The 24,713-nt window shown below is 31.1% G+C and overlaps 2 protein-coding genes across 2 annotated transcripts; one reads left to right on the top strand and one right to left on the bottom strand.

Annotated features, from left to right (window-relative positions):
* The first annotated feature begins 1,062 nt into the window (after nucleotides 1-1,062).
* Nucleotides 1,063-21,798, top strand: LOC142237556 (uncharacterized). The gene is made up of 4 exons (XM_075308917.1): nucleotides 1,063-1,118; nucleotides 1,183-1,471; nucleotides 9,538-10,381; nucleotides 20,872-21,798. The coding sequence occupies exons 2-4, from the start codon at nucleotides 1,328-1,330 to the stop codon at nucleotides 21,120-21,122; spliced, it is 1,239 nt and encodes a 412-aa protein (XP_075165032.1). The 5' UTR covers nucleotides 1,063-1,118; nucleotides 1,183-1,327; the 3' UTR covers nucleotides 21,123-21,798.
* On the bottom strand, nucleotides 12,140-16,980 carry LOC142237557 (protein lifeguard 2-like). Its single transcript, XM_075308918.1, has 4 exons — nucleotides 16,819-16,980; nucleotides 13,988-14,142; nucleotides 12,798-13,046; nucleotides 12,140-12,737 (listed from the first exon to the last, which is right to left on the bottom strand). Exons 1-4 carry the CDS (start codon nucleotides 16,868-16,870, stop codon nucleotides 12,381-12,383), a joined length of 813 nt encoding a protein of 270 aa, XP_075165033.1. The 5' UTR covers nucleotides 16,871-16,980; the 3' UTR covers nucleotides 12,140-12,380.
* Nucleotides 21,799-24,713: the final 2,915 nt, after the last annotated feature.

Below are 24,713 nucleotides of genomic sequence, written 5' to 3'. Positions count from 1 at the left end.
TGGACATCAGTGATGCCAGGAAGTTTTTTGAAAATACCCTACGTGGCTCCTAAAAATTCCCTTTTTTCCCCTACGCCCAACATTTTTTCCTACGGTACTAAATTCAAACAAATTTGGCAAGAAAATAACAAATATTTTATATTGAATTCATTTTCTTTAAAATTAATAGTCAGGGATTATATCCGTCAGTAAAGGGAGCAGTTTTCAAAGTAAAAACCATCTTGTTTTCACGGCTACTTTTTTAAATTAATTAAATTATAATTATAAAATGGTTCACAATCAATTCCTTAGATCTTTTCCCTTCATTATTTCACAAGACTTTATAAAAATAAAATCGTCTTCACACAGATTTTTGTACTTTTAATTTAGTGTTTTGGTGAAAAATACAAACATAGTACTCACCTTTAGATATCGGACATTGAATGTTAGGAAATTCATATGGTCCATATCCATATTGTACTTTGACTATATTGAGTAACCGAAGAAACTCGACCTTGGCTTCAGATTTTGACATGTTTTGAAATTCGTTAAGGAAGACTGTGATTTCTTGCTCAAGAGTTAGCTCTTGTGGTTCTAAGAAATAGCTTGATAGTTTGAGAAAATCATCTATGACAACGGTTTGTTTTGTAGAAGTTTCTGTTGAGGAGCAGGGGGTTTTAGTAGGCTGGCAAAAGATTTGCCTGGTGTTCTTAGAGACATATTAATGACACTTTTTACATTATTAGTAGCTGCGGCTTTTTCTTGCCTTGCTTTGTCTAGTCTTTGTTTCCTAGCCTCCATATATTTCTTTGATATACGGGGCATCCTTTCCAGTTAGCCGGATTTTGACAAAATTTGCTATACAAATAAACATTGGAATTTTACTATTGAGTGTATTTTTTTTTGTTGATACGCGATTTTCTCAACAATTTCTCAACTTGAATATTCACAAATTGTTTGAAAAATTGTTGAATTTTAGCAATTTTCTAACGTTTGTATTAATTGGGATGGTATTGAAAATATTAAGTACTCATTTAATAGTACGAGTACAAAAATTTAGTCAGTACTTGTTATCAAATACTCGTTACTTTCCCAACACTACTTGATTTTCTATAGTAGTTTTTGTTTACAACTAAAAGGTATTATTTTTTGATAGAAATGTAGATTTAAATTACATTGTCAACTCTTTTTTGCGTTATGTAGCCATATATAGCGGAAAGGAGTTAATATCGAAGGACTAAAACTTTATCGAAACCAATATATTTCACACAGAAATAGTTATGAGGATAAAATAGGTGCACACAAAAAGGAGTGCAAATTAGAAAATTACGGAACTGCACACGCAAAAATGCGAACAAAACACTTCATCATCGTCGTACTTTGTTGTATCGCTGCCTCAACACTATTGTTTATAATTCTGGGAACAAGCGAATCGAACGATTCTTTAAAAAACATAGTTTCGCACACACATCAGCAAATTAACAAGTTACAGGTAGGACAATAATTCACTTCATATTATAACTACTGTATTTAATTTCGGAATTTAATATTTGCACATTCATATATACCAAATAAATTTTACCCACATTGGAACGATTTAAAGTTATAATTGATTTGAAATGATTTTCGGTTTCCTAATGAAATCGATTATTATTGATTTCAGATCATTTGTCTTGCACACCGTAGATGGTTCTTTTTCGTCTGCAAATGAGTGATTTTTTAATTTGGCATTAATTTGTTTTCTTTCCTTTGTTCTCTTGATGAAACACCAAATATTGTAAAGACATATAAAATTCTATACATCCACACCTTTTTGTACCCTGCACCACCACTGTGGTACAGGATGTAATAAGTTTGTGCATTTGTATGTAACGCCAAAAAGAAAAAGTCAGAGACCCATCGTTTGATATAGTGATCGTCTTAGAATTGAATTCTGAGTCCATTTAGCTATGTCCGTCTGTCTGTCTGTTCATGTATTTTTGCGTGCAAAGTACAGGTAGCAGTTTAAGTCCGATCGTCATTAAACTTTGCATAGGTTCTGTTTTCGGGACAAAGACAATCGCTATTGATTATGGTTCAGATTTAAATATAGCTGCCATATACATTTATCACCGATCTGGTCATAATAGGCGTATTTACCGGCCGATCTTCTTCAAATTCCGTACATCAGCATTGTGTACCAAATCTAATTCAAATTGGTTAAGATTTCGATATAGCTCCCATTTATAAGCCTGACTTAGGGAAATATGGCAGAAAATTTCATATTTTATACACATTTCAACGGATTTTATTGCAATTGATTTTGTTTTACACAGAAAACTGTCGAATTTTATCCAAATCGGTTCATATTTAGAAAAGTGTAATTCAAATTGGTTAAGATTTCGATATAGCTCCCATATATAAGCCTGATTTAGGGAATTTATTTATTTATTTAGACATTTAAAGCTATTAGATAATACCAAATTATAATTTAGTTAGGATTTTATAAATTAAAAGTTTTGTTTAACATATTCAGTGACATTACGCTTAAATTCTTTAAAATTTCTTTCAACTTTTAGTTGTAATGGTAACTGATTAAAAATTTTAAGCCCATTATAAAATATTACATTTTGAAAAAAGTTAGATTTATGTAATTGCAGTCTAAAATCATGTAAGATACGTAAATTTGTAAGTTGTACATCAAAAACATAGGTCAAATTATTTTGAATTAATACTTTCATTGACAGCATCTGATTAACAGATATCCACTGTAAGTTTTCCAGCATGACCGAAACGTTTCCCAATCTAATACACCTTAAAATGCATCTCATGGCCCGGTTTTGTTGTTTCTGTAGTCTCTCTCTCTCATTGCATTGCTTCCTAAGAATAGTACCGTGGAACAGTATTCAAAATGAATGTTCCTATATGTGAACGTTCCTTCATTGTCCGCGTTGCGCGTATATGGAATAGACTACCTTTAAACCTTCGCAGTTTCAATTTTCCTATTAATGTGTTTAGAGCTAGGTTCTTGGAGTTTTCTTTACCACGAATATAATCATTGTTATCGCATTGTCAACGGGTGTTCCATAACTCTAAATACACATTTGCAAGTCCTTTGGCTGTGGAGCCATTTTTCAACGCTTAGTAGTAGATATCTATTATATCTTAATATATATTTGACATTTAGTATATTTACAATTTATAAATATTTTTTTATTATCATTTCTATTTACTAGACCATTGTCTTAAAGATTTTTATCTAGTTTTTTTTTTATATACCATTGTTGAAGTTTATATTTTATAACAATTTTGTGTGATTCAGGATTTTAGGTTTATTTATTGACTTTTGTATCACTTTGTAGGATAATAAATAAAAAATAAAATAAAATGAGGCTTTATTATTGTACTGTAAATACGAATTGCAGTTTTTTGGAAATATTTTTTCTTATTCTTCCTAAGAAAGCAACCTTTTTTGCTATTTTCGTATATACATAGTCGAAATGCTGAACAAATTTCAGATATTTATCGCCGATTATTCCTAGATATGTTGTGTTATCTACTTTCTCTATAATAGCATTTTCAATAACATTATCTTCCGTTGCTTGTCCTTTTATAACCATTGCTTTAGTCTTATTTGTATTCAGTTTCATTTTATTCGTTTTTAGGTATTTCGCCACATTTGCTAATTCTTCATTTAGTTTAGTGATTATAATATTATATATATATATATATATATATATATATATATATATATATATATATATATATATATATATATATATATATATATATATATATATATATATATATATATATATATATATATATATATATGTTGTGTTATCTACTTTCTCTATAATAGCATTTTCAATAACATTATCTTCCGTTGCTTGTCCTTTTATAACCATTGCTTTAGTCTTATTTGTATTCAGTTTCATTTTATTCGTTTTTAGGTATTTCGCCACATTTGCTAATTCTTCATTTAGTTTAGTGATTATAATATTATATATATATATATATATATATATATATATATATATATATATATATATATATATATATATATATATATATATATATATATATATATATATATATATATATATATATATATAAATATATATATAAATATATATATATATATATATATATATATATATATATATACATATATATATATATATATATATATATATATATATATATATATATATATATATATATATATATATATATATATATATATATATATATATATATATATATATATATATATATATATATATCAGTGCTTCGTCCGCAAACATATCTTTGCCTCATTCAAATAGAATAGTATTCAATAAGAATAGTACCGTGGAACAGTATTCAAAATGAACGTTCCTATATGTGAACGTTCCTTCATTGTCCGCGTTGCTCGTATAAGGAATAGGCTACCTTTAAACCTTAGCAGTTTCAATTTTCCTATTAATGTTTTTAGAGCTAGGTTCTTGGAGTTTTCTTTACCACGAATATAATCATTGTTATCGCATTGTCAACGGGTGTTCCATAACTCTAAATACACATTTGCAAGTCCTTTGGCTGGGGAGCCATTTTTCAACGCTTAGTAGTAGATATCTATTATATCTTAATATATATTTAACATTTAGTATACTTACAATTTATAAATATTTTTTATTATTATTTCTATCTACTACACCATTGTCTTAAAGATTTTTATCTAGTTTTTATACCCTCCATCATAGGATGAGGGTATATTAATTTTGTCATTCCGTTTGTGACACATCGAAATATTGCTCTAAGACCCCATAAAGTATATATATTCTGGGTCGTGGTGAAATTCTGAGTCGATCTAAGCATGTCCGTCCGTCCGTCCGTCCGTCCGTCTGTTGAAATCACGCTAACTTCCGAACGAAACAAGCTATCGACTTGAAACTTGGCACAAGTAGTTGTTATCGATGTAGGTCGGATGATATTGAAAATGGGCCATATCGGTCCACTTTTACGTAAAGCCCCCATATAAAGGGACCCTCAGATTTGGCTTGTGGAGCCTCTAACAGAAGCATATTTCATCCGATCCGGCTGAAATTTGGTACATGATGTTGGTATATGGTCTCTAACAACCATGCAAAAATTGGTCCATATCGGTCCTTAATTATATATAGCCCCCATATAAACCGATCCCCAGATTTGGCTTGTGGAGCCTCTAAGAGAAGCATATTTCATCCGATCCGGCTGAAATTTGGTACATGGTGTTGGTATATGGTCTCTAACAATCATGCAAAAATTGGTCCACATCGGTCCATAATTATATATAGCCCCCATATAAACCGATCCCCAGATTTGGCTTGCGAAGCCTCAAAGTGAAGCAAATTGCATCCGATCCGGCTGAAATTTGGAACTTGATGTTGGTATATGGTCTCTAACAACCATGCAAAAATTGGTCCACATCGGTCTATAATTATATATAGACCCCATATAAACCGATCTCCAGATTTGGCTTGCGAAGCCTCAAAGAGAAGCAAATTGCATCCGATCTGGCTGAAATTTTGTACATGGTGTTGGTATATGGTCTCTAACAACCGTGCAAAAATTGGTCCACATCGGTCCATAATTATATATAGCGCCCATATAAACCGATCCCCAGATTTGGGTTCCGGAGCCTCAAAGAGAAGCAAATTTCATCCGATCCGCCTGAAATTTGGTACATGATATTGGTATATGGTCTCTAACAACCATGCAAAAATTGGTCCACATCGGTTCATAATTATATATAGCCCCCATATAAACCGATCCCCAGATTTGGCTTGCGAAGACTCCAAGAGAAGCAAATTTCACCCAATCCGGTTGTAATTTGGAACATGGTGTTAGTATATGATCATTAACAAGCGTGCCAGAATTGGTCCATATCGGTCCATAATTATATATATCCTCCATATAAAACGTTCTCCAGATTTGACCTCCGGAGCCTCTTGGAGGAGCAAAATTCATCCGATCCGGTTCAAATTAGGAACGTGGTGTTAGTATATGGTCGCTAACAACCATTGGTCCAATCACACAAAAATTGGTCCATATCGGTTCATAATCATGGTTGCCACTAGAGCCAAAAATAGTCTACCAAAATTTTATTTCTATAGAAAATTTTGTCAAAATTTTATTTCTATAGAAAATTTTGTCAAAATTTTATTTCTAGAGAAAATTTTGTTAAAATTTTTTTCGGTTCATAATAAAATTTTCATCATTGTCAAAATTTTATTTCTATAGAAAATTTTGTTCAAATTTTATTCGGTTCATAATCATGGTTGCCACTCGAGCCAAAAATAATCTACCAAGATTTTATTTCTATAGAAAATTTTGTGAAAATTTTATTTCTATAGAAAATTTTGTTAAAATTTTATTTCTGTAGAAAATTTTGTCAAATTTTTATGTCTACTTTGTCAAACTGAATTATATACGTATTGGATCGATCTTCTTTGATTTAATATATACCACGTATGGACTTACATACAATTTAGAAGATGGTGTTAGGAGGTTTTAAGATACCTTGCCATCAGCAAGCGTTACCGCAACTTAAGTAATTCGATTGTGGATGGCAGTGTTTAGAAGAAGTTCTACACACGAAAAAATTTCCCGAAAATTTTTCCAATTAAAATTTTAATTGAATTTTAAAAAATATTCAATTAAAAATTTAATTGATTCAACAAATTTTTTAATTGAAACAAAAATCAATCACAAAAATAATAATATCAATTAATTTTTTAATTGGATCAATTAACTTTTTAATTGACCTTCAATTAATTTTTTAATTGATACTATCATTTCTGTGATTGAAGACATTTCAATTAAAAATTAATTGGATCAATTAATTTCGTGATTGAATCAGAAAAAATTTTTTTTGTGTGTACGCAATCCATGATGGAGGGTACATAAGCTTCGGCCTGGCCGAACTTACGGCCGTATATACTTGTTTTTTTTTTTTTATACCATTGTTGAAGTTTATATTTTATTACAATTTTGTGTGAAGCAGGATTTTAGGTCTATTTATTGACTTTTGTATCACTTTGTAGGATAATAAATAAAAAATAAATAAAATAAAATGAGGCTTTATTATTGTATTGTAAATACGAATTGCAGTTTTCTTTGAAATATTTTTTTATTCTTCCTAAGAAAGCAACCTTTTTTGCTATTTTCGTACATACATAGTCGAAATGCTGATCAAATTTCAGATATTTATCGGCGATAATTCCTAGATATTTTATGTTATCTACTTTCTCTATAATAGCATTTTCAATAACAATATCTTCCGTTACTTGTCCTTTTATAATCATCGCCTTAGTCTTATTTGTATTCAGTTTCATTTTATTCATTTTTAGGTATTTCGCCCCATTTGCTAATTCTTCATTTAGTTTAGTGATTATAATTATAATTATAATGTCTGAATTTTCTCCTGTTATATATATCAGTGCTTCGTCCGCAAACATATCTTTGCCTCATTCAATGTTTTTTGCAAATCATTTATATATATTAGAAAAAGCAATGTACCCAATACAGCCCCTTGCGGCACACCCGTAGAAACCATGGATGGTTTTGATGTAAAATTGCCACATTTAGTTTTTGTCTTATATTTTCTAGATAACTTCGAAACCAGTTTAGCTCCTTTTCTTCTACGCCGTATTTGTTAAGCTTTTTTAATCATATTTCCTTGTCTACTGTTTCAAAGGCTCGTTTCAAATCTAGAATCACCACTACCGTTCCGTTTTCCACTAAGCAATCTCCATATTTAATAGGGATTCACAGCTATGTATATGCATATGGTAGAACATTTCATATTTTATACCCATTTCAACGGATTTTATTGCAATTGATTTTATTTTACACAGAAAACTGTGTCGAATTTTATCCAAATCGGTTCATATTTAGAAAAAGCGCCATATATTCTGATGTTGGCACCGTCAGTGAAGATGTTCCCGATACTTTCCATCGGCGTTAGCCGATTTATAAATGTAAAGTCTAGAGATTTTGCAGAAATTTAAAAATGTTTCTCCAAATCTGTTCAGATTTAAATATTTGTATCAAAAAATTTGGTCTACACAGTGGTGAAGTATATAAAATAGTAGGCCCCGCCCGACTTTAGACTTTACTAATTTGTTTGTAATGCAAATTGACTGATTTGTACGGTAATTCTCGTTTTCCAAAAAGAAATTGAGTCACTTGACTGAGCAATTGAGTGGAATGACTGCGCACTGCAAATAAACAAAATCATGGTGAATTGTCAGAAGACCTCTATAAATTTTCTTCGTCTATGCCTTGTAAAGGTCTTTGATCGGATAGACCACAGTATTTTAAAACAGTATTTTTATATGGTTCTCAGACAATCAATTTTGCCTAGGTGTTGCTGTAGATAATAAACTATTTTTTGTTAGGCATTTCGAAAACGTGGCTGCGCACACCAACCCTGCCCTTCGTCGTCTATATAACACGGATTTATTATTATCTTTCATGTTAAGAGAATGTTGGTATTAAGATTTGTATCCACTACGATCAATACATTTCATTTTACGATGGGCAAATTCGGAGACTTGAATTTGACTTGAGTTCGTAGTATTGAAGCTAAAGGACGAACTTTGACACATCAGATAAGAACGCTTTAATATCGTAAATATTTATTAAAAATAACGCTTCCAAGACTGCTCACTGCGTAACACCAATTTCTACCTCACTCAGATGAAAAATACATATATTCAAATTTTGTTATTTGTGTTCTCTCTCTCTCTCTCTCCCAGATAGGTTGTAGATCATGTATGCTCTATATCATTTACACGTGTATCGGAATATGACTGTTTTACGCATCTGCCTTTTTTCAAAGCTTTTAAAGGGCCAGTTTAACGAATTACAATTTAACGAAACACAATGTACTACTCTAACAGTACATTATACTATACAAATTATATGAAAATATAAAGCATCATCAGCTAAGAACGCTTTAATATCGTAAATATTTATTAAAAATAACGCTTCCAAGACTGCTCACTGCGTAACACCAATTTCTACCTCACTCAGATGATAAATACATATATTCAAATTTTATTCTTTGTGTTCTCTCTCTCTCCCAGATAGGTTATAGATCATTTATGCTCTATATCATTTACACGTGTATCGGAATATGACTGTTTTACGCATCTGCCTTTTTAACGAATTACAATTTAACGAAATACAATGTACTACTCTAACGGACATTACAATATTATACGAAAATATAAAGCATCAATTAATAAAAAAAAAAAAACAATCTTATATGAAAAATTGAACCAGCAATCTTATATCAATAACATTATATATACATATTTTTTTTGTTTTGTTTTTTCTTTTTTTTTGCATTATTATATGCTCGCATGTATGATATTTGATAATATTCGTGGATCCCATTGAAATTAAAATATATGTTTTACTCGCGAGTAAAGAAACTACTCATTATGTTATAGATTTATGTTTTATTGGTTCCATGCATCCCAGAGAATACAATCTACATTGATAATACTGAACATTTTTGTAATTACTATTTCTAATTAAAAAATTTTGCAGGAAAATTTGCGCGGCGCCGAAGAAAAAAAACTTGATATTGATAGCAAATATTTGTCTATATTGGGATTTGGTCCATATCTCCCGAACAATACGAAAAAGTTTGGCGAAGCATCATTGTACTACAAATATGATACCCATAGCAATGACGGTACATACAAATACCCTGGATATACCATAAATGTGGAATATATGCAATCCCCACATTATTTGCCAAATTCTGCTAAAGCTCAATTAATCCATTCTACGCCAGCTAATGTATTCAACGGTACCAAAATAAATTTTACAATTGTAACATACGTTCAGGAAGGACAAGCTCCGTCCGCTATACTGTTGTCGCAGAATATTGCATTGAAATTTCCAAGTGAATATCTTATTATCTATGACTTAGGCCTTTCTGATGACGATTTAAGGGCGCTAAGTGCATATTGCAATAACTCACGGTGCACAGTTATTTCGTACGACTTGTCGGTATTTCCCTCTTACGTGTCTGATCAACGGATGCATGCATTTCGTCCAATCGTGATAAAAGATGCGCTAATGCGATCCAAATCAATTCTTTTTACTGAGAATTATATGCGTATACGCGGAACTAGACGAGATCTAAATGAATTAAAAAAACAGCTACATTTGGTTGGTGTTCTTGGTTGGAATACACCAACAGCAGTATCCACGCGAACGCACCCAAAAATGTTCGACTACTTCCAAACTGATGCTGATGACTTTATATTTCTACGAATGGTGGATTTGGATGCCGTACTTTTTGAGGATAACGATTTTGTTAATGAAAAAATACTCTTGCCGTGGATAAAATGTGCACTTACATTGGAATGCTTAGACCCGATAGGTGAGTACAAACATGAGAAATTTATTGTTTAAGATGTAAAAACAGACTGGTTTGGTAGACTATAAACAGAAAAAACGCTTGATATTTCTCATTCTGGAACCTCCCTAATCACTACACAGAAAAAATATACCAAAACACCGAAATGTTTGCTATTATAATTTTGCAATTCATGTTCTAGTGAACAACACTTCGAAATATTTGTAGATTTTAATATGTTACGCAAAGTAGTTTTAAAAATCCCACTATATGGAAGAGACTGTTCATTGTAAAAGCTTTTTATATTTTCTTATTACAAAATATTTCTTATTTTAGTATAATATACATATGTGTGTGAAAATAAAATATAATGGATCTCGTTATAAAATCAAAATGAGCGCCCAAAAAGTGTACCAATACTACAATCAGTGGTGTCGAGATATGGCCACTTATACAGTTGGTCACAGACTACAAACAAACAAAAACATTGTTCGTGTGTTCCAGTCCCGCTGGGGAGCTAAGATATTGTCCACTTTGTGTTATGGGCCACTCATCCTGGAAAGAAATTTCCAAATTTCTTCCAAATGGACATATTTTGGCTGATCAAATCAACGGGAACGGAATTAGAAATCGAAGTCTACTCAAAAACACAAATCAAGTGTTCCAAACCCGCTGGGGAGCCCAGATATTGTCCACTTTGCGAATAAATCCAACGGGAACTGGAAGTAGAAGCCGAGATCAGCTAAAAAACATAATTAGTGTGCTCCAGACCCGCTAGGGAGCCGAGATATTGCCCACTTTGTGTTATGGGCCATTCATCCTGGAGAGAATTTTCCAAATTTCTTTCAAATGGAAATATGCGGGCTGATCAAACCAGCGGGGAATAGAAGTATAAATCGAGATCTACTCCAAAACATAGTTCATGTGTTCCAGACCCGCTGGGGAGCTGATATATTGTCCACAGACAATATTGGCCACTCATCCTGCCCAAATACCGACAATCCAAGTTCTGCTCACCTGATATCTTGAAACTAACTTCCTATGTTAAATATGCCTTGAATCACACTTTTTTCCCACCCATATCAAATGAACTGCCAAAAACTATTTAGATACATATCTCCGTTTCTTGGCGCACCAAAATAAAATCTAGTTTAATATGCACTATTTCGTTTAGTATCGGGAATCAGTTTACATTTTACAACAGCTTTAGTTTTAACATTTTTGGGAAATTGGATAATAATTTAAATTATGTATATTGAAGTAGTAAATCGTTCCATAAATACAGTATATCAAAAAGTCGGTCAATAATAACTATATAGTGCAAATGTATTAAGAACTCCAAAATAATCGGAATTCGGAACTTAAAGTTTGGAATTCAATATATTATTGGAAGAGACGTTCTGAAACTCAAAAACGGAGGCTATCACATATTTGGCCAAGGGGACAATTGTCGCTTTTTCCGAAACACATTTGCCGTCTGCTGTTCCTTAGTTTACTATGTTCACCTGTAGACCCATGCTTTACCGACTGTCACGAAATGACTTAGAAATCCCATATGATTGCGGTTAAACAGCGCTGTTCTGAAATGTCGGAATAAAAGACTATGTTTCTCGTTTTCTTTCTATAAACATTTTTACATTATTCCCCTTTTAAATTACATATCGTTTTCGTTTTCTTTCTACAAACCAGTTCACATTATACCCTTTTTAAATTACCATTTCATACGCCGATACTTCCTTTCTATAGTAGACAATTTACTAGTTCCAAACGGAAGTAGACAGATTATTTTTTTTCTGAATCTACACATAAACGTAACATTTATTTAAAACGTATCTCAAGTCATTATATTTATAGGGAATGTAAAATTGTATTTCTTGACGTCTATTAACTATTATCTGAATTATCTTCATTAGTTTTGAGTTTATTTTATATTTACGCTTAATTCACACAAACAAACTTGTTTAAAAGAAGGTAAATCCGATCTCCAAATATAATTTTGCGGTGGAATGGTGGCCGACCTATATTATTTTCTGTTTCCAATTAATTGTAAAACGTATATAAATATACGGACAACGTCCATATAAAGATTGAGAGCAGCAAATATGTATTCCTCCGGGCTAATGCTGTATTTATGCTCGCCTCCCATCATTATTTGGGTATCATAGATAAGAAACATGCATGCTAAAAGAGCACCAACGCCAGCATATATTGTTCGTACTATATAAGTTCTCCAAAACATAGCAACTATGCCAAATAAAAGTAAACAAATCATGGCAGCCAGCAACATGCCTCCACATACGGTAAAATCATATTTTGTTTGCATTGCGAATATCGTTAATGCAAGACACAATATGGCAGTTATTCCAATAGCTATAAATACCTATGAAACCAAATACATTTAATGCAGATGTAAGTTAATAAATTTTTAGTATTTACATACCTCTTCAGAATTATAGCGACCAGCTATAGCACCTACTAAAAACGACTCTGCGAAAGTAAAAATTCCAAGGCATATGAAATTAGCAGGAAAAGATCGTCGTGCTGACTCACAACATGCCATTGATATTACAACGATCAATGTGGTGATTGCTGCGGCAAGAACTAAGCCAGGATTATTCTGGGAGAATTCTAATGTTGGCTTGTGAAATAAAAACAGCGATACTACTCCAAAAGTAAAAAGTAGCTGGCCCTATATAAATGAGGTTTTTTATTACTATTAATACATTAATAGTCGAACACGGTTATAACGAATTCTCAGGACCGGTATTTTTAGTTCGTTATAGCCGAAGTTCATAATAAGCTTATTAAAGAATAAAAAGAAAAATTATGATGATATATTTAGTTACATGGAATTTAAGCGAATTTATTACAATGTAAAAAAAATTTCTCTTTTTTTAAATTTCCATGAAAGTTATTGAAATTATATCCGAGTTCGATATAAGTCAAAAACCTATGTTGTTAGCACCTATATTTTTCTGTTTATTTTGAATGTCGTTTTTGTTTTTTTCAAATTACTGCGAACCCAACAAAGGCTATGCTATTCATTAGCATAAAAAATCACACTTTTTGTATACTATACTAATCCATAATACAATTTTTGTACCCCGGCATTAAAACAAGGAAATAATTATCAAAAAATAACATAGGTCCGTTACATTATAAATCAAATAAAAGCCTATTGAAATAAAAACAAGTGTGAATAGCAATTTTTTCCTAATAACGGGATAAGCATTAGCCAGAACAGCATTTATATGCCAAGAATGTTATAAGTTTTAAACCGAACACTACCAAACTTCTTGAAAGTGCGACTAAATGTTTAACGAATGCCTTCGAGGAATGCGACAAACAATACGAAACAACAACAATTTATAACATACGTACTCGTGAGAAAAATTATTTATAAGCCGTTATAGTAGGAATAAATTCGTAATTTAAAAAAAAAAAAAAAAAAAAAAAACACATTAATTTGTATTTGTCGAAAATACTCGCGATTATTTCAGTTATCGTTCATTTGCATTAAAGCTATTCCAGCTTATTTACTATTGACCCGAATAAGCTTTCATTTATATATATATGGGTAATACTTGACACATGAAAACTTGAAAACATATATACTATATGTATGCATACCATTAAGATCAGGTAGACTTTGCGAACAAATCCTTTACGAACACTCTCTTCATTAAAAGAAAAATTCTTTGGCAGCAAAGTTTCTGGATCTAAGAAGCTACCACTACCCGAAGGTGAATTCACTCCTGAACCATTCTTCCATCCATAGGACTGGTCTGAAATAAAAATGATTTAAGAAGATCATCTTCTTTTTTATAAATTCTTCGGTATGTAATTTCATACAGTAATCATATTTAATAACAAAATTAGAAATTGGTAGGAAAAAAAACTATAGGATAAAAAAAATGTCTCATTTATAATTGAAAGTGTCTTCCTTATGTTAAAATAATAATAGAGAAATCTAGCAATTATTTATAACATTAGATGAAAATTATGTGCAATGTAAAATAAACAAATATATAAGCAATTTCTTTCAATAAGTTTTCTCATTCAATGAAAATCAAAGAAAAAGGAAAGCAAGAGATTAGAAAATTTATACCCACATATTTGTTTTGTTGTTTGGGCTTAAATCTACTTTAGTATAAGTGGTCCGATTGGTCAAATTTTTGGCCAGCGTGTAGACATTTCGATTCTACACATAAAATGTAATATACCACTTTTTGTCAGAAGGACCTATTTTCGGAGTTACAGGCCCCTAAAGTTTCCATTTTCAGGTATATTGGAATTAGTATGCATCGTAAATAATAGTCCTAAATGTAATATATTTAGAATAACATGGACCCGGAGAGGTCGTGGGTTTGCGTTAGCCCACTTTGGACTCTGTCCATAGGAGAAAATCTCAAACCCCGGCCGAAGGCCGTCCACCTATTCCCTTTGGTTCGCGTTAGCCCACTTTGGACACTGTCCATCGGAGAAAGTCTCAAACCCCGCCCGAAGGCCGTCCACCTGTCCACATTGGGTTCGCGTTACCCCACTTTGGACTCTGTCCATAGGAGAAATTCTCAAACCCCGGCCGAAGGCCGGCCACCTCTTCCCTTTGCTTCGAGTTAGCCCACTTTGGACACTGTCCCCGGCCGAAGGTCGTCCGCCTATACGCCAATTTTCAAAGGTCGATATCTCGAAAACTACGCTCTTCCGACAAAATTTTTAATATACATTTTCGCTTTAAAATCCCTTCTCCTACACTCAAAAAAATTTTTACTTAATATTTTCTCTTTAAAATGTACTATTTTTGTCAAAAACGCAAAAACAAACGCAATTTCATTCACTTAATGAAAAATTGCTGTCAGAATTAACAAAAATATAAAGAATGTAACGATTTTCAGATGTCGATAGTGTTTTCCGACAAATTTTTTAATATACATTTTCGCTTTAAAATCCCTTTTCCTAATTAAAAAACAAGTAAGGAAAGTCTAAAGTTGGGCGACTATATTATACCCTGCACCACTTTGTAGATCTAAATTTTCGATACCATATCACATCCGTCAAATGTGTTGGGTGCTATATATAAAGGTTTGTCCCAAATACATACATTTAAATATCACTCGATTTGGACAGAATTTGATAGACTTTTACAAAATCTATAGACTCAAAATTTATGTTAGTAAACATATCGGGCGAAAAATATAAATGGAAGCTATATCTAAATCTGAACCGATTTCAATCAAATTTTGCACACTGGACTATACGACTAAGTGTTACGTTTGTACAAAATTGCAAGCTAATCGGGATAAAACTCTGGCTTCTGGGTCCATATAAGTGCATATCGGGCGAAAGATATATATGGGAGCTATATCTAAATCTGAATCTGATTTCAACCAAATTTGGCACGCATAGCTACAATGCTAAATATACTCCCTGTGCAAAATTTCAACCAAATTGGGCCAAAACTCTGGCTTTTAAGACCATATTAGTCCAAGTCGGGCGAAAGATATATATGGTAGCTATATATATACTACTAATTGTACTCCTAGTGCAAAATTTCAACCAAATTCGGCCAAAAATCTGGCTTCTGAGGCCATATAAGTCCATATCGGGCGAAAGATATATATGGGAGCTATATCTAAATCTGAACCGATTTCAATCAAATTTTGCACACTTGACTATACGACTAAGTGTTATTGTACTCCTAGTGCAAAATTTGTACAAAATTTCAAGCAAATCGGTATAAAACTCTGGCTGCTGAGTCCATATTAGTGCATATCGGGCGAAAGATATATATGGGAGCTATATCTAAATCTGAACCGATTTCTTCCAAAATCAATAGGGTTCTATTTTGACCCAAATTAGGAACATGTGCCAAATTTGAAGGCGATTGGACTTAAATTGCGACCTAGACTTTGATCACAAAAATGTGTTCACAGACAGACGGACGGATGGACAGACGGACATGGTTATATTGACTCAGGGACCTACCCTGAGCATTATTGCCAAAGACACCATGTGTCTATCTCGTCTCCTTCTGGGTATTACAAACATATGCACTAACTTATAATACCCTTTTCTACAGTGTGGCGCAGGGTATAAAAATTGTTTTTAACACTTTTGCTAAAGAAGTTTTGTTCCGTTGTTTTTTGTTTTTGCACTTCTTTCTCTTATAGGGCACAAAAACTTTCATTAAAATATTGGATTATTTAATGTTCTAAATTTGCAATTTCTAGACACACTAATACAATTGTGTCAAATATAATATTTAGGGGAATAAACAAAAGAAACTCTATATTGCAAACTAAAATAACGCTAACATGTCGGTTTTCGCAGACCATTTCTGAAACAGCTGAAATTTATTTATTTCAATCATCCCATTAAGACGCCATTTACTTCATGTATACACAAGAGATAAAAGTAAATATTTAGTTTGTAAGATCACAAGTAAACCATCTTAGGATTACCTTGGGATGGGGGAACCTCCGCCGGTTGTTCATATATGTTTGGTTGGCCCATTTTTCAATATTTAATCGTAAAACTATTAAAAAAGCGACTAAAATGAAGCTGATGAAACACGAATGAATAATCGATTAAATGTCTAGTAACGTAAAACAAATAAATGAATTAGTCTGTTGTGGCTGTCAGCTTTTACGTTTTCACAATACGTTTACACGTTAATGCCAGACTGATTCAATGAAGTACTCAAAGCATACATATTATTAGGCTTCCCAATAAACACAAACGTTTGAAAAATGCTAAATTTCAACAATTTCTCAAACATTTTTTCAAAGGATTAGGGTAATATTCAAGTTGAGATATTGTTGAGAAAATCGCGTTCTCAACAAAAAACAGACATTACCCTCAACAGTGAAATTCAACACATTAGCAATAATATCTCAAGTGTTATCCTCAAATTGAAATGCATCGCTACACACAAAAAAAATTTTTTTCTGATTCAATCACGAAATTAATTGATCCAATTAATTTTTTAATTGAAATGTCTTCAATCACAGAATTGATAGTATCAATTAAAAAATTAATTGACAGTCAATTAAAAAATTAATTGATCCAATTAAATATTTAATTGATACTATTAATTTGTGTGATTGATTTTTATTTCAATTAAAAAAATTGTTGAATCAATTAAATTTTTAATTGAATATTTTTAAAACTCAATTAAGATTTTAATTGGACAAATTTTTGAAATTTTTTTCTGTGTACTCAATAATTTGTCAAACAATTTTCGATGCGAGTCAAATTCAAAATTAACATCGTTGCAAATACTTTTCAACCTAAATTTGTATGAATGATATCCCCACTTCAAATTGAAAGTCAAAGCCAAAATTCTATGAATTTTGTATAATTTATTCATTTTCATCAAAATAAAATATATAATAATACACTACACTACATAATACACTACAATACCAATTGACAAATAATAATCTTATTAAACATATTAACAAATAAGAACAAAAAAACAAAACAAACAGCAAAACTTTAAATATCTTAAACATTATTACACAGAAAAAAATTTCACGAAAAATTTTCCAACTAAAATTTTAATTGAGTTTTAAAAATTATTCAATTCAAAATTTAATTGAATCAACAAATTTTTTAATTGAAACAAAAATCAATCACAAAAATTGATAGTATTAATTAATTTTTTAATTGGATCAATTAATTTTTTAATTGACCTTCAATTAATTTTTTAATTGATACTATCATTTCTGTGATTGAAGACATTTCAATTAAAAAATTAATTGGATCAATTAATTTCGTGATTGAATCAGAAAATTTTTTTGTGTGTAGTAAACACTTTAGCATTGATAAATCGATTTCCTTCCTTTTGGTGTCATAAAACAGCATTAAAATTTATTAACCTGCGGGCAATTTGAAATTAGGAACGTACTGGACCGCGTGTTAGAATTGATTTCCAGCAGAAGGAATTCACAAAATATCCATTTTAAACTGATAATAGCATATGAATTAAACTGACGATGTGATGCACATTTTCATCCAGAAGTTGTTGATTTCAACAATTTGTTGTTTTTAACAATTTTAATTGGTTGCACTTGTAATGTTTCTGGAAACTTTTTCTTGTCGATAAGCCACTCATTTTTCATTGGTCAGCTTCTTAATGTTTGCAAGAATGTAGCATCCAAAGATTTTAGTTTTCTGCTAAGAGATTTGACTTCTCTAAAGTGTTGATTTAATTTTTCATATTGACGTACCAATTATTATAAACTATTTGAAGCAGTTCCAGTTAATTGTCCACCATTTTTTCATCGGTCAGCTTTTTAATGTTTTCAAGAACGTAGAATCCATAATTTTTTCTGGAAAGAGATATACATTTAGTGACTTCTTTAAAGTTTTATTTAATTTTTTATTTTCACTTACCTATTTTTATAAACTATTTGGTTATTTGTCTAAAATTTTCCATTTTTTTAATTTTTGCAATTGACCACGAACTTCGTTGCACAAATAAGTATTGAAAACCACATGGTTTTTCGTTGCATTTTAGGGTAGTGTTTTGTCAAAGTTTTCTCATATTATCTTCAACACCTTTTCAAAGATTTCGTCAACATTTTGGCAAATTGGAAGTAATTCGCAAACAATTTGAAGATGTATTGAAGATGAGCTATTTCAAGTCAAGTTGAATTTACGTTGAAAATTATATTTACCCTCAAACTGAAAAGTTGTTGCATTTGAAAAACGCTCATCCTGTGTTTATTGGGTTGTATTGTTTTGGATAACAAAGCTGGGAGCAACACTAGTTTAGCTGTACAGCTGAGTACTATGTTCAGTTTTCAAACTGCAAACCAGCTTGTTTTTACGGTTACTTTTTTAATTAATTAATTTAGAAATATAAAATTATTTGCAAACAATTCCTTGGAACTTTTCCATCCATTATTTGGCAAGACTTGATCAATATGTAATCGTCTTCATAAATATATTTGTACTTTTAATTTAGTGTTTTAGTGAAAAACCCGCACATAGACTCACCTTACCACTCAAAAAATGTTGTTGTTTTTTTTTTGGGTCGATAGAGAAAGGCATTTTATGTCGAAATAGCAAGTAACCGGTTTACGGTTGTAACCTAATAACCGGGTTTCCGAGCCTAAAGCCTAGTACTAAGATCACGTTTTCGCACGAAAAACTGTTATACTCCATTTAAAAAACGTTAGCGCGGAATAAATGCAAAATCTTTGTCTTGAGCATTTTTAAACACATATTTATACAACTCTGGATTTTTCGCACGAAAAAATAGGCAGGCATATTATTTCGCATAAATAAGTTAACATCCCTGCGTTTGAGACCCTATTTACGGAGATAGATGAAGATATTCGTTTTTCGCAGAAACGAACTTAGTACTAAGCATTAGCGCGGAATAAATGCGAAATCTTTGTTTTGAGTATTTTCAGATATATATTTATACAACCCTGGATTTTTCGCTCGAAAAAATAGACAGGCATATTATTTCGCATAAATAATTTAACATCCCTGGGTTGGAGACCCTATTTACAGAGATAGATGAAGATATTCGTTTTTCGCAGAAACGAACTTAGTACTAAGCATAAAGTATAATTAAATAATCGTTAATAAAACCGGTTCTACTGAATCGATTACTTTTATATGTACACCACTAAAAGGGTAAAGGTATGACCCAAATGGGGTACGACCCAAATTTTTCCGGCTATCGGTCTAGGTTCTACTATAATATATGTGAATTTTCGAACTGGGTTTTTTACAAAACTGGCTATAAATCTAAAAGTGTTCGATGTAAGGGTAAGGGTAAGTAACCGGTTGGAAATGTAGCCAACACTTCCACCTATCCGCTAAAGTTATATTTAGGCAGATATCTCTGCCAGATCTGGAGTTATGCGCCAATGAATTTAATTGTATCCGTGAAATGTGGACTTTTGCATAGTAAACTATTACACTAATTTTTGTTTAAAAGTTGTTTTTAGGGTAGAATAAAACAGCAGTGGTTTCAAACCGGTTATGGGAACATGGTTGTAGTAAATCGTTTGTTTGGAAAGTCACATTTTGCAAAAACACGCCACTTTTTGAAAAATCTTTTTAAACCGGATATGGATATAAATCAGTTAATATCTCCGGTTCTAAAACAATTTCGATAAAAAAAAGCGCCGCGAGCGCACTTATAAATCGGTTTATATATTCGCAAATCTCTTTTTTCCGTTTCCAGTTACTCCCGAGGAAGAATTATTTGGCCAGTGGATGATTACTAATACACCAACGCTCGAAACCTTCTTTAGATTTCATTCTTTGATTACGATTTTTAATTGTAGAATTAATCTCAAGTTTACATTTGTCCTATTTCTGTTGAGCATTATTTTTGCTAAATTATTAGAGAAACGCAGTATTTAATTAATTGTGGTGGACAATTAATTTTTTTGCAGAAAATAGAAAAAATTGGAAGTCGTTTTTATATTTCATTATATGTAGTTACAATCAGAATTTCAATTGAATTATTTTATTTATTATATTTTCAGGTGCCAATTGGGTAGGGTGCAAATATAACAAAAAACCTCTATATCGCTATTCAGGATGTCACAGTTATGACTCATCAGCATTTAATATTGTTCTGGGTCTCACATGGCATCTCGATCATACAAAATATTCACTGCCAAGTGAAAAATTCAACATATTTTACAAAGAATCCCTGGAACAAGCTACGAAAATTCTTGAAAACCGTAGGCGTAATAATAGCGAAGCGTCAGAACATCCATTTACGGAGGAATGAAATTTGACAAATAACTAAAGTTTTAAGGTGAATTAGCACAATTATCGCCTGTAAAAACATATTATAGCATAAAACTAAGAGCATACAACCAAAAAATATGTACTATTATGTCATTAGTTATGGATATTCCAATAGCTCCGAAAATTTCAAATAACAATGGTTGAATATTACTATAATGAAAATGTTTTTATTTATTAGCAATTTTCTTGGAGAAAATATAACACGTATCTTATTTATTGAAGGCTTATATTATTATTTATTATTTAATTTAAATGATCACATACGTTATGAAATCAATTTTAGATATTGCGCTTTTTTAGTATTTAGATATTTTTTAATGAGTTTTCATTGTAAATTATATTACAATCGTTGATCAATATTTTGTTTATCCTGTAATAATTTTCTTGTTGTGTTGATCTTTCTTTTCGTTTTGATTATAAATAGTTTGAACAAGGTAACGACGTGATCTAGTATTGTGATTTCATGTTTAAATTGAGCCATGTTATTTAAGTTAAAATTATATATCGTAGAAGACTAAAACCATACAAAATAGTTTAACTCATTACTGCTCTCGCTTAATAAATATGTCTTTAGAATATCTTATGTAAGGACACAGTTATATTCCAAAGCTTAATAAATGTAATAAAGAGCTACATTTTTTATAATTTCTATCTCACGTTAAAGATTTTTTTTTGCAAATATAATATGTTACAAAAACCGGAAAACTAGTTCATAAAAGTAATAAAGTGTAAAATTCTGTATAATTTAAAAATAATAATGGATAGCTTATGAACATTTTGCAATTATTTTATTTAGTTTGCAGAAATTGCAGTTAAAAAAGAATGAAGTAATACTTCGTTCTGTATAATTTAATTTAAAAATTATAATAGATGACATGAAAATTCTGAATATATTTCAGTGAGTTTGCAAAAATTAAATAATTTTACATATTATTACAATTTTAATACGAGCTTATTGGACATGGACATTAAGGAATTGGTATTTTTAAGCTATTGGAAAGAAAATACCAGACATCAATATCCACAAGCCTAACTAGACATATGTTTCATTGCTTACTAATGCAAACTTCCGAAGTCTTTATTGTAGATCTGGCGTGGTGAAATGATTCATTTTGGGTCTTAAGGTGGGTATTAAGTTCGAGTTTAGCCGCTAAAATCGCTAAAGTGAAAACTAAATCAGTAAAAAAGGCATACAATTATACATATTTGTTGCAAATTTTATTATAACTTGATGGGGAATAGCCCAAAGCAAATTTTCACAAAGTTTATATTCCTTAAAGTGGATTAATTAAGAAAAGTAATCGTGAAAAAGGCGATTTTAGCGGCTAAACTCGAACTTAATACCCACCTTTATATGTTAATTTAAGGTAGGTATTAAGTTCGAGTTTAGCTGTTATATTTTTGTACTTCAGGGCCTAATGAACAACAATTTATAAGATTTTTAGGTTATAAATTTTTCCCCAGAGCATATTTAAGAACCAAAAGTATTTTTTTGGTATATTTTGGCACTGTAATATACTTACAAGCTCCTAAATACGATCAGCAAACATTTTGTTTGCCGTTATGCCTCAATTCGATAAATATTCAGATTTTTGGTCAAATATTATAGATATTCATAAAATATTCACCCTTATTCCTGAAGTCGCCCTCGCTCTCGCCGTCGCTTTTTGTCGTCTGTCGCTTTTAAGTCGTCTCGTCATTCATTTGGTATTCCTGTGAAGTGGCGACGGCGACGATTACTTTTTGTACCAATTACAATACTCGGTAATAAAAGGCCGATATCACTAGAAAACAATCAGCTGATGTGCAAAAAAAGAGAATTTTAATTTTTTCGGTTTAAAATATTTTTATTTCTGACGCAATTCTAAGTCGGAAAATTAAGAAAAAATATTTAATTTGACGCGGAAAAAAATATTCGAGGACAGCTAAAGCTTCCAAAACTACAAAAATGGCGACGACGCTGAGATCAATGGCACAAGGATCATCGTGAATGAAAACAATCAGCTGATGTGCAAAACTGAATTTTAATTATTTGTGTTTAAAATGCTGTTTGTTTGTAATCCAAGGTTGACTTGGAAAATCAAAATAAATGATAAATTTGACTCGGGGAAATGAGTCAAATTTATCATTAGATATCTACATTAGGACAATAACAACTTCCGGCATATACAATTGGAGCGACGTTGACATGTGTCCAAGGATCATTCAAAGTTCGACACAATTGTTACCTAAGTTTGGTGCTAAATAAAATACATTGGCCTTGGAGGATTTCTATTAAAAATAAATGGAATTGAAAATCAACACGTTTACTTTAATTGTACAGTGTTCTTTTCTGTGATTTGAATGTGATGACCATAACTGCTATATATACTGATTTTTTCTCATTTTTTTGTAATTGTTGAAGATTAGTCACTTTACCTCTTACCAATTTCCATTTTTTATATTTATATTTCAATTGTTCGATTAATAAAGTCTAAAAAAAACTTCTTCAAAAATTAAACACTAAACACGTCGCTGGTAAATTTAAAGTCGGCAAAAAGCGACGATGTTGGCGACAAAAAGCGAGACCAGGAATACCGATTTTCTTCGATAGCAGAATATATCGACGAACGGAATACCAATTAGTGGCGACTGACGAAAAGCGACAAAAAGCGAAGGCGAGGGCGACTTCAGGAATAAGGGTGATTGTTTTAATTATGTTAGGATAGCTCCTAAGTTGACATCTTTATTTGTTTTAGCCAAAATAAAACATGTTTTAGAGTAATCGAGCTTCAAAAATAGCAGGAAATGTTTGCTATTTCAGCAAACAGTGACTGTTGTCCCTTTTTCAGCAGACTTTCTGCTGTTTTAGCAGACTTTTCTGCTGTCCTTCTAACAAATTTCTTTGGGTGTACGAGAATTATTCCTCTCAAATTGAAAATAATAATAGAGCTGTTTTCTTTTAGCCCTAAATACCATAAGCAGTCACGGACTAAAAGATATATAAATAAAATTATTCTTGATTGTGTTCTAATTGCAATGACTTTCATCGGGATGTCAGTGAAAAAATCTTCGGTTTTACGTTTTGTTTTGCATACCAGCAACCACGGAGTCTAAAAGGATATTCAGCAAAGATGGATCCACCATGTCAAAAAGAATGACTTATTTCAAATCAAATAAAGTCAACATGTTTTCAATAAATCACAATGGGCCTTAGTACAAACCAAACATTTTTTCAGATTCAATCACAAAATTAATTGATCCAATTAATTTTTTAATTGAAACGTCTTCAATCACGAAAATGATAGTATCAATCACAGTTTTAATTGAGCATAAAAAGATACTTGATTAAAAAATTAATTGATTTCATTAGCAAATTTCAATTAATTGTTTAATTGATTCAATTAAATTTCTAATTGATGTTTATTGCAAAAATCAATTAAGTTTTAATAAAAACGAAATTATTTGTAATCACTATACTATATTTCAATCACTTTCTATGACTATTTTTAGTCCTTTTTAGTTAGATTCAAAATATCATAGTTTTTTTTAAATTTTTAATTAAGAATTTAAAAAATATATATCCATAATT

The sequence above is a fragment of the Haematobia irritans genome, chromosome 5, assembly GCF_050003625.1.
Source record: "Haematobia irritans isolate KBUSLIRL chromosome 5, ASM5000362v1, whole genome shotgun sequence".
Lineage (NCBI taxonomy): Eukaryota > Metazoa > Arthropoda > Insecta > Diptera > Muscidae > Haematobia > Haematobia irritans.
The sequence above is the reverse complement of the archived record's forward strand: the minus strand, read 5'-3'. Positions and strand labels throughout refer to the sequence as shown.

What these genes read in the sequence shown, in the direction of transcription:
- LOC142237556 (XM_075308917.1), top strand. Translation starts at nt 1,328, where the DNA reads ATGCGAACAAAACACTTCATCATCGTCGTACTTTGTTGTATCGCTGCC. An exon ending in AGCAAATTAACAAGTTACAG is followed by an intron (nt 1,472 to 9,537) that starts GTAGGACAATAA and finishes AAAATTTTGCAG; the next exon opens with GAAAATTTGCGCGGCGCCGA. An exon ending in GGAATGCTTAGACCCGATAG is followed by an intron (nt 10,382 to 20,871) that starts GTGAGTACAAAC and finishes TTATATTTTCAG; the next exon opens with GTGCCAATTGGGTAGGGTGC.
- LOC142237557 (XM_075308918.1), bottom strand. Translation starts at nt 16,870, where the DNA reads ATGGGCCAACCAAACATATATGAACAACCGGCGGAGGTTCCCCCATCC. An exon ending in GGAGGTTCCCCCATCCCAAG is followed by an intron (nt 14,143 to 16,818) that starts GTAATCCTAAGA and finishes TTTTTATTTCAG; the next exon opens with ACCAGTCCTATGGATGGAAG. An exon ending in AAGTCTACCTGATCTTAATG is followed by an intron (nt 13,047 to 13,987) that starts GTATGCATACAT and finishes TCATTTATATAG; the next exon opens with GGCCAGCTACTTTTTACTTT.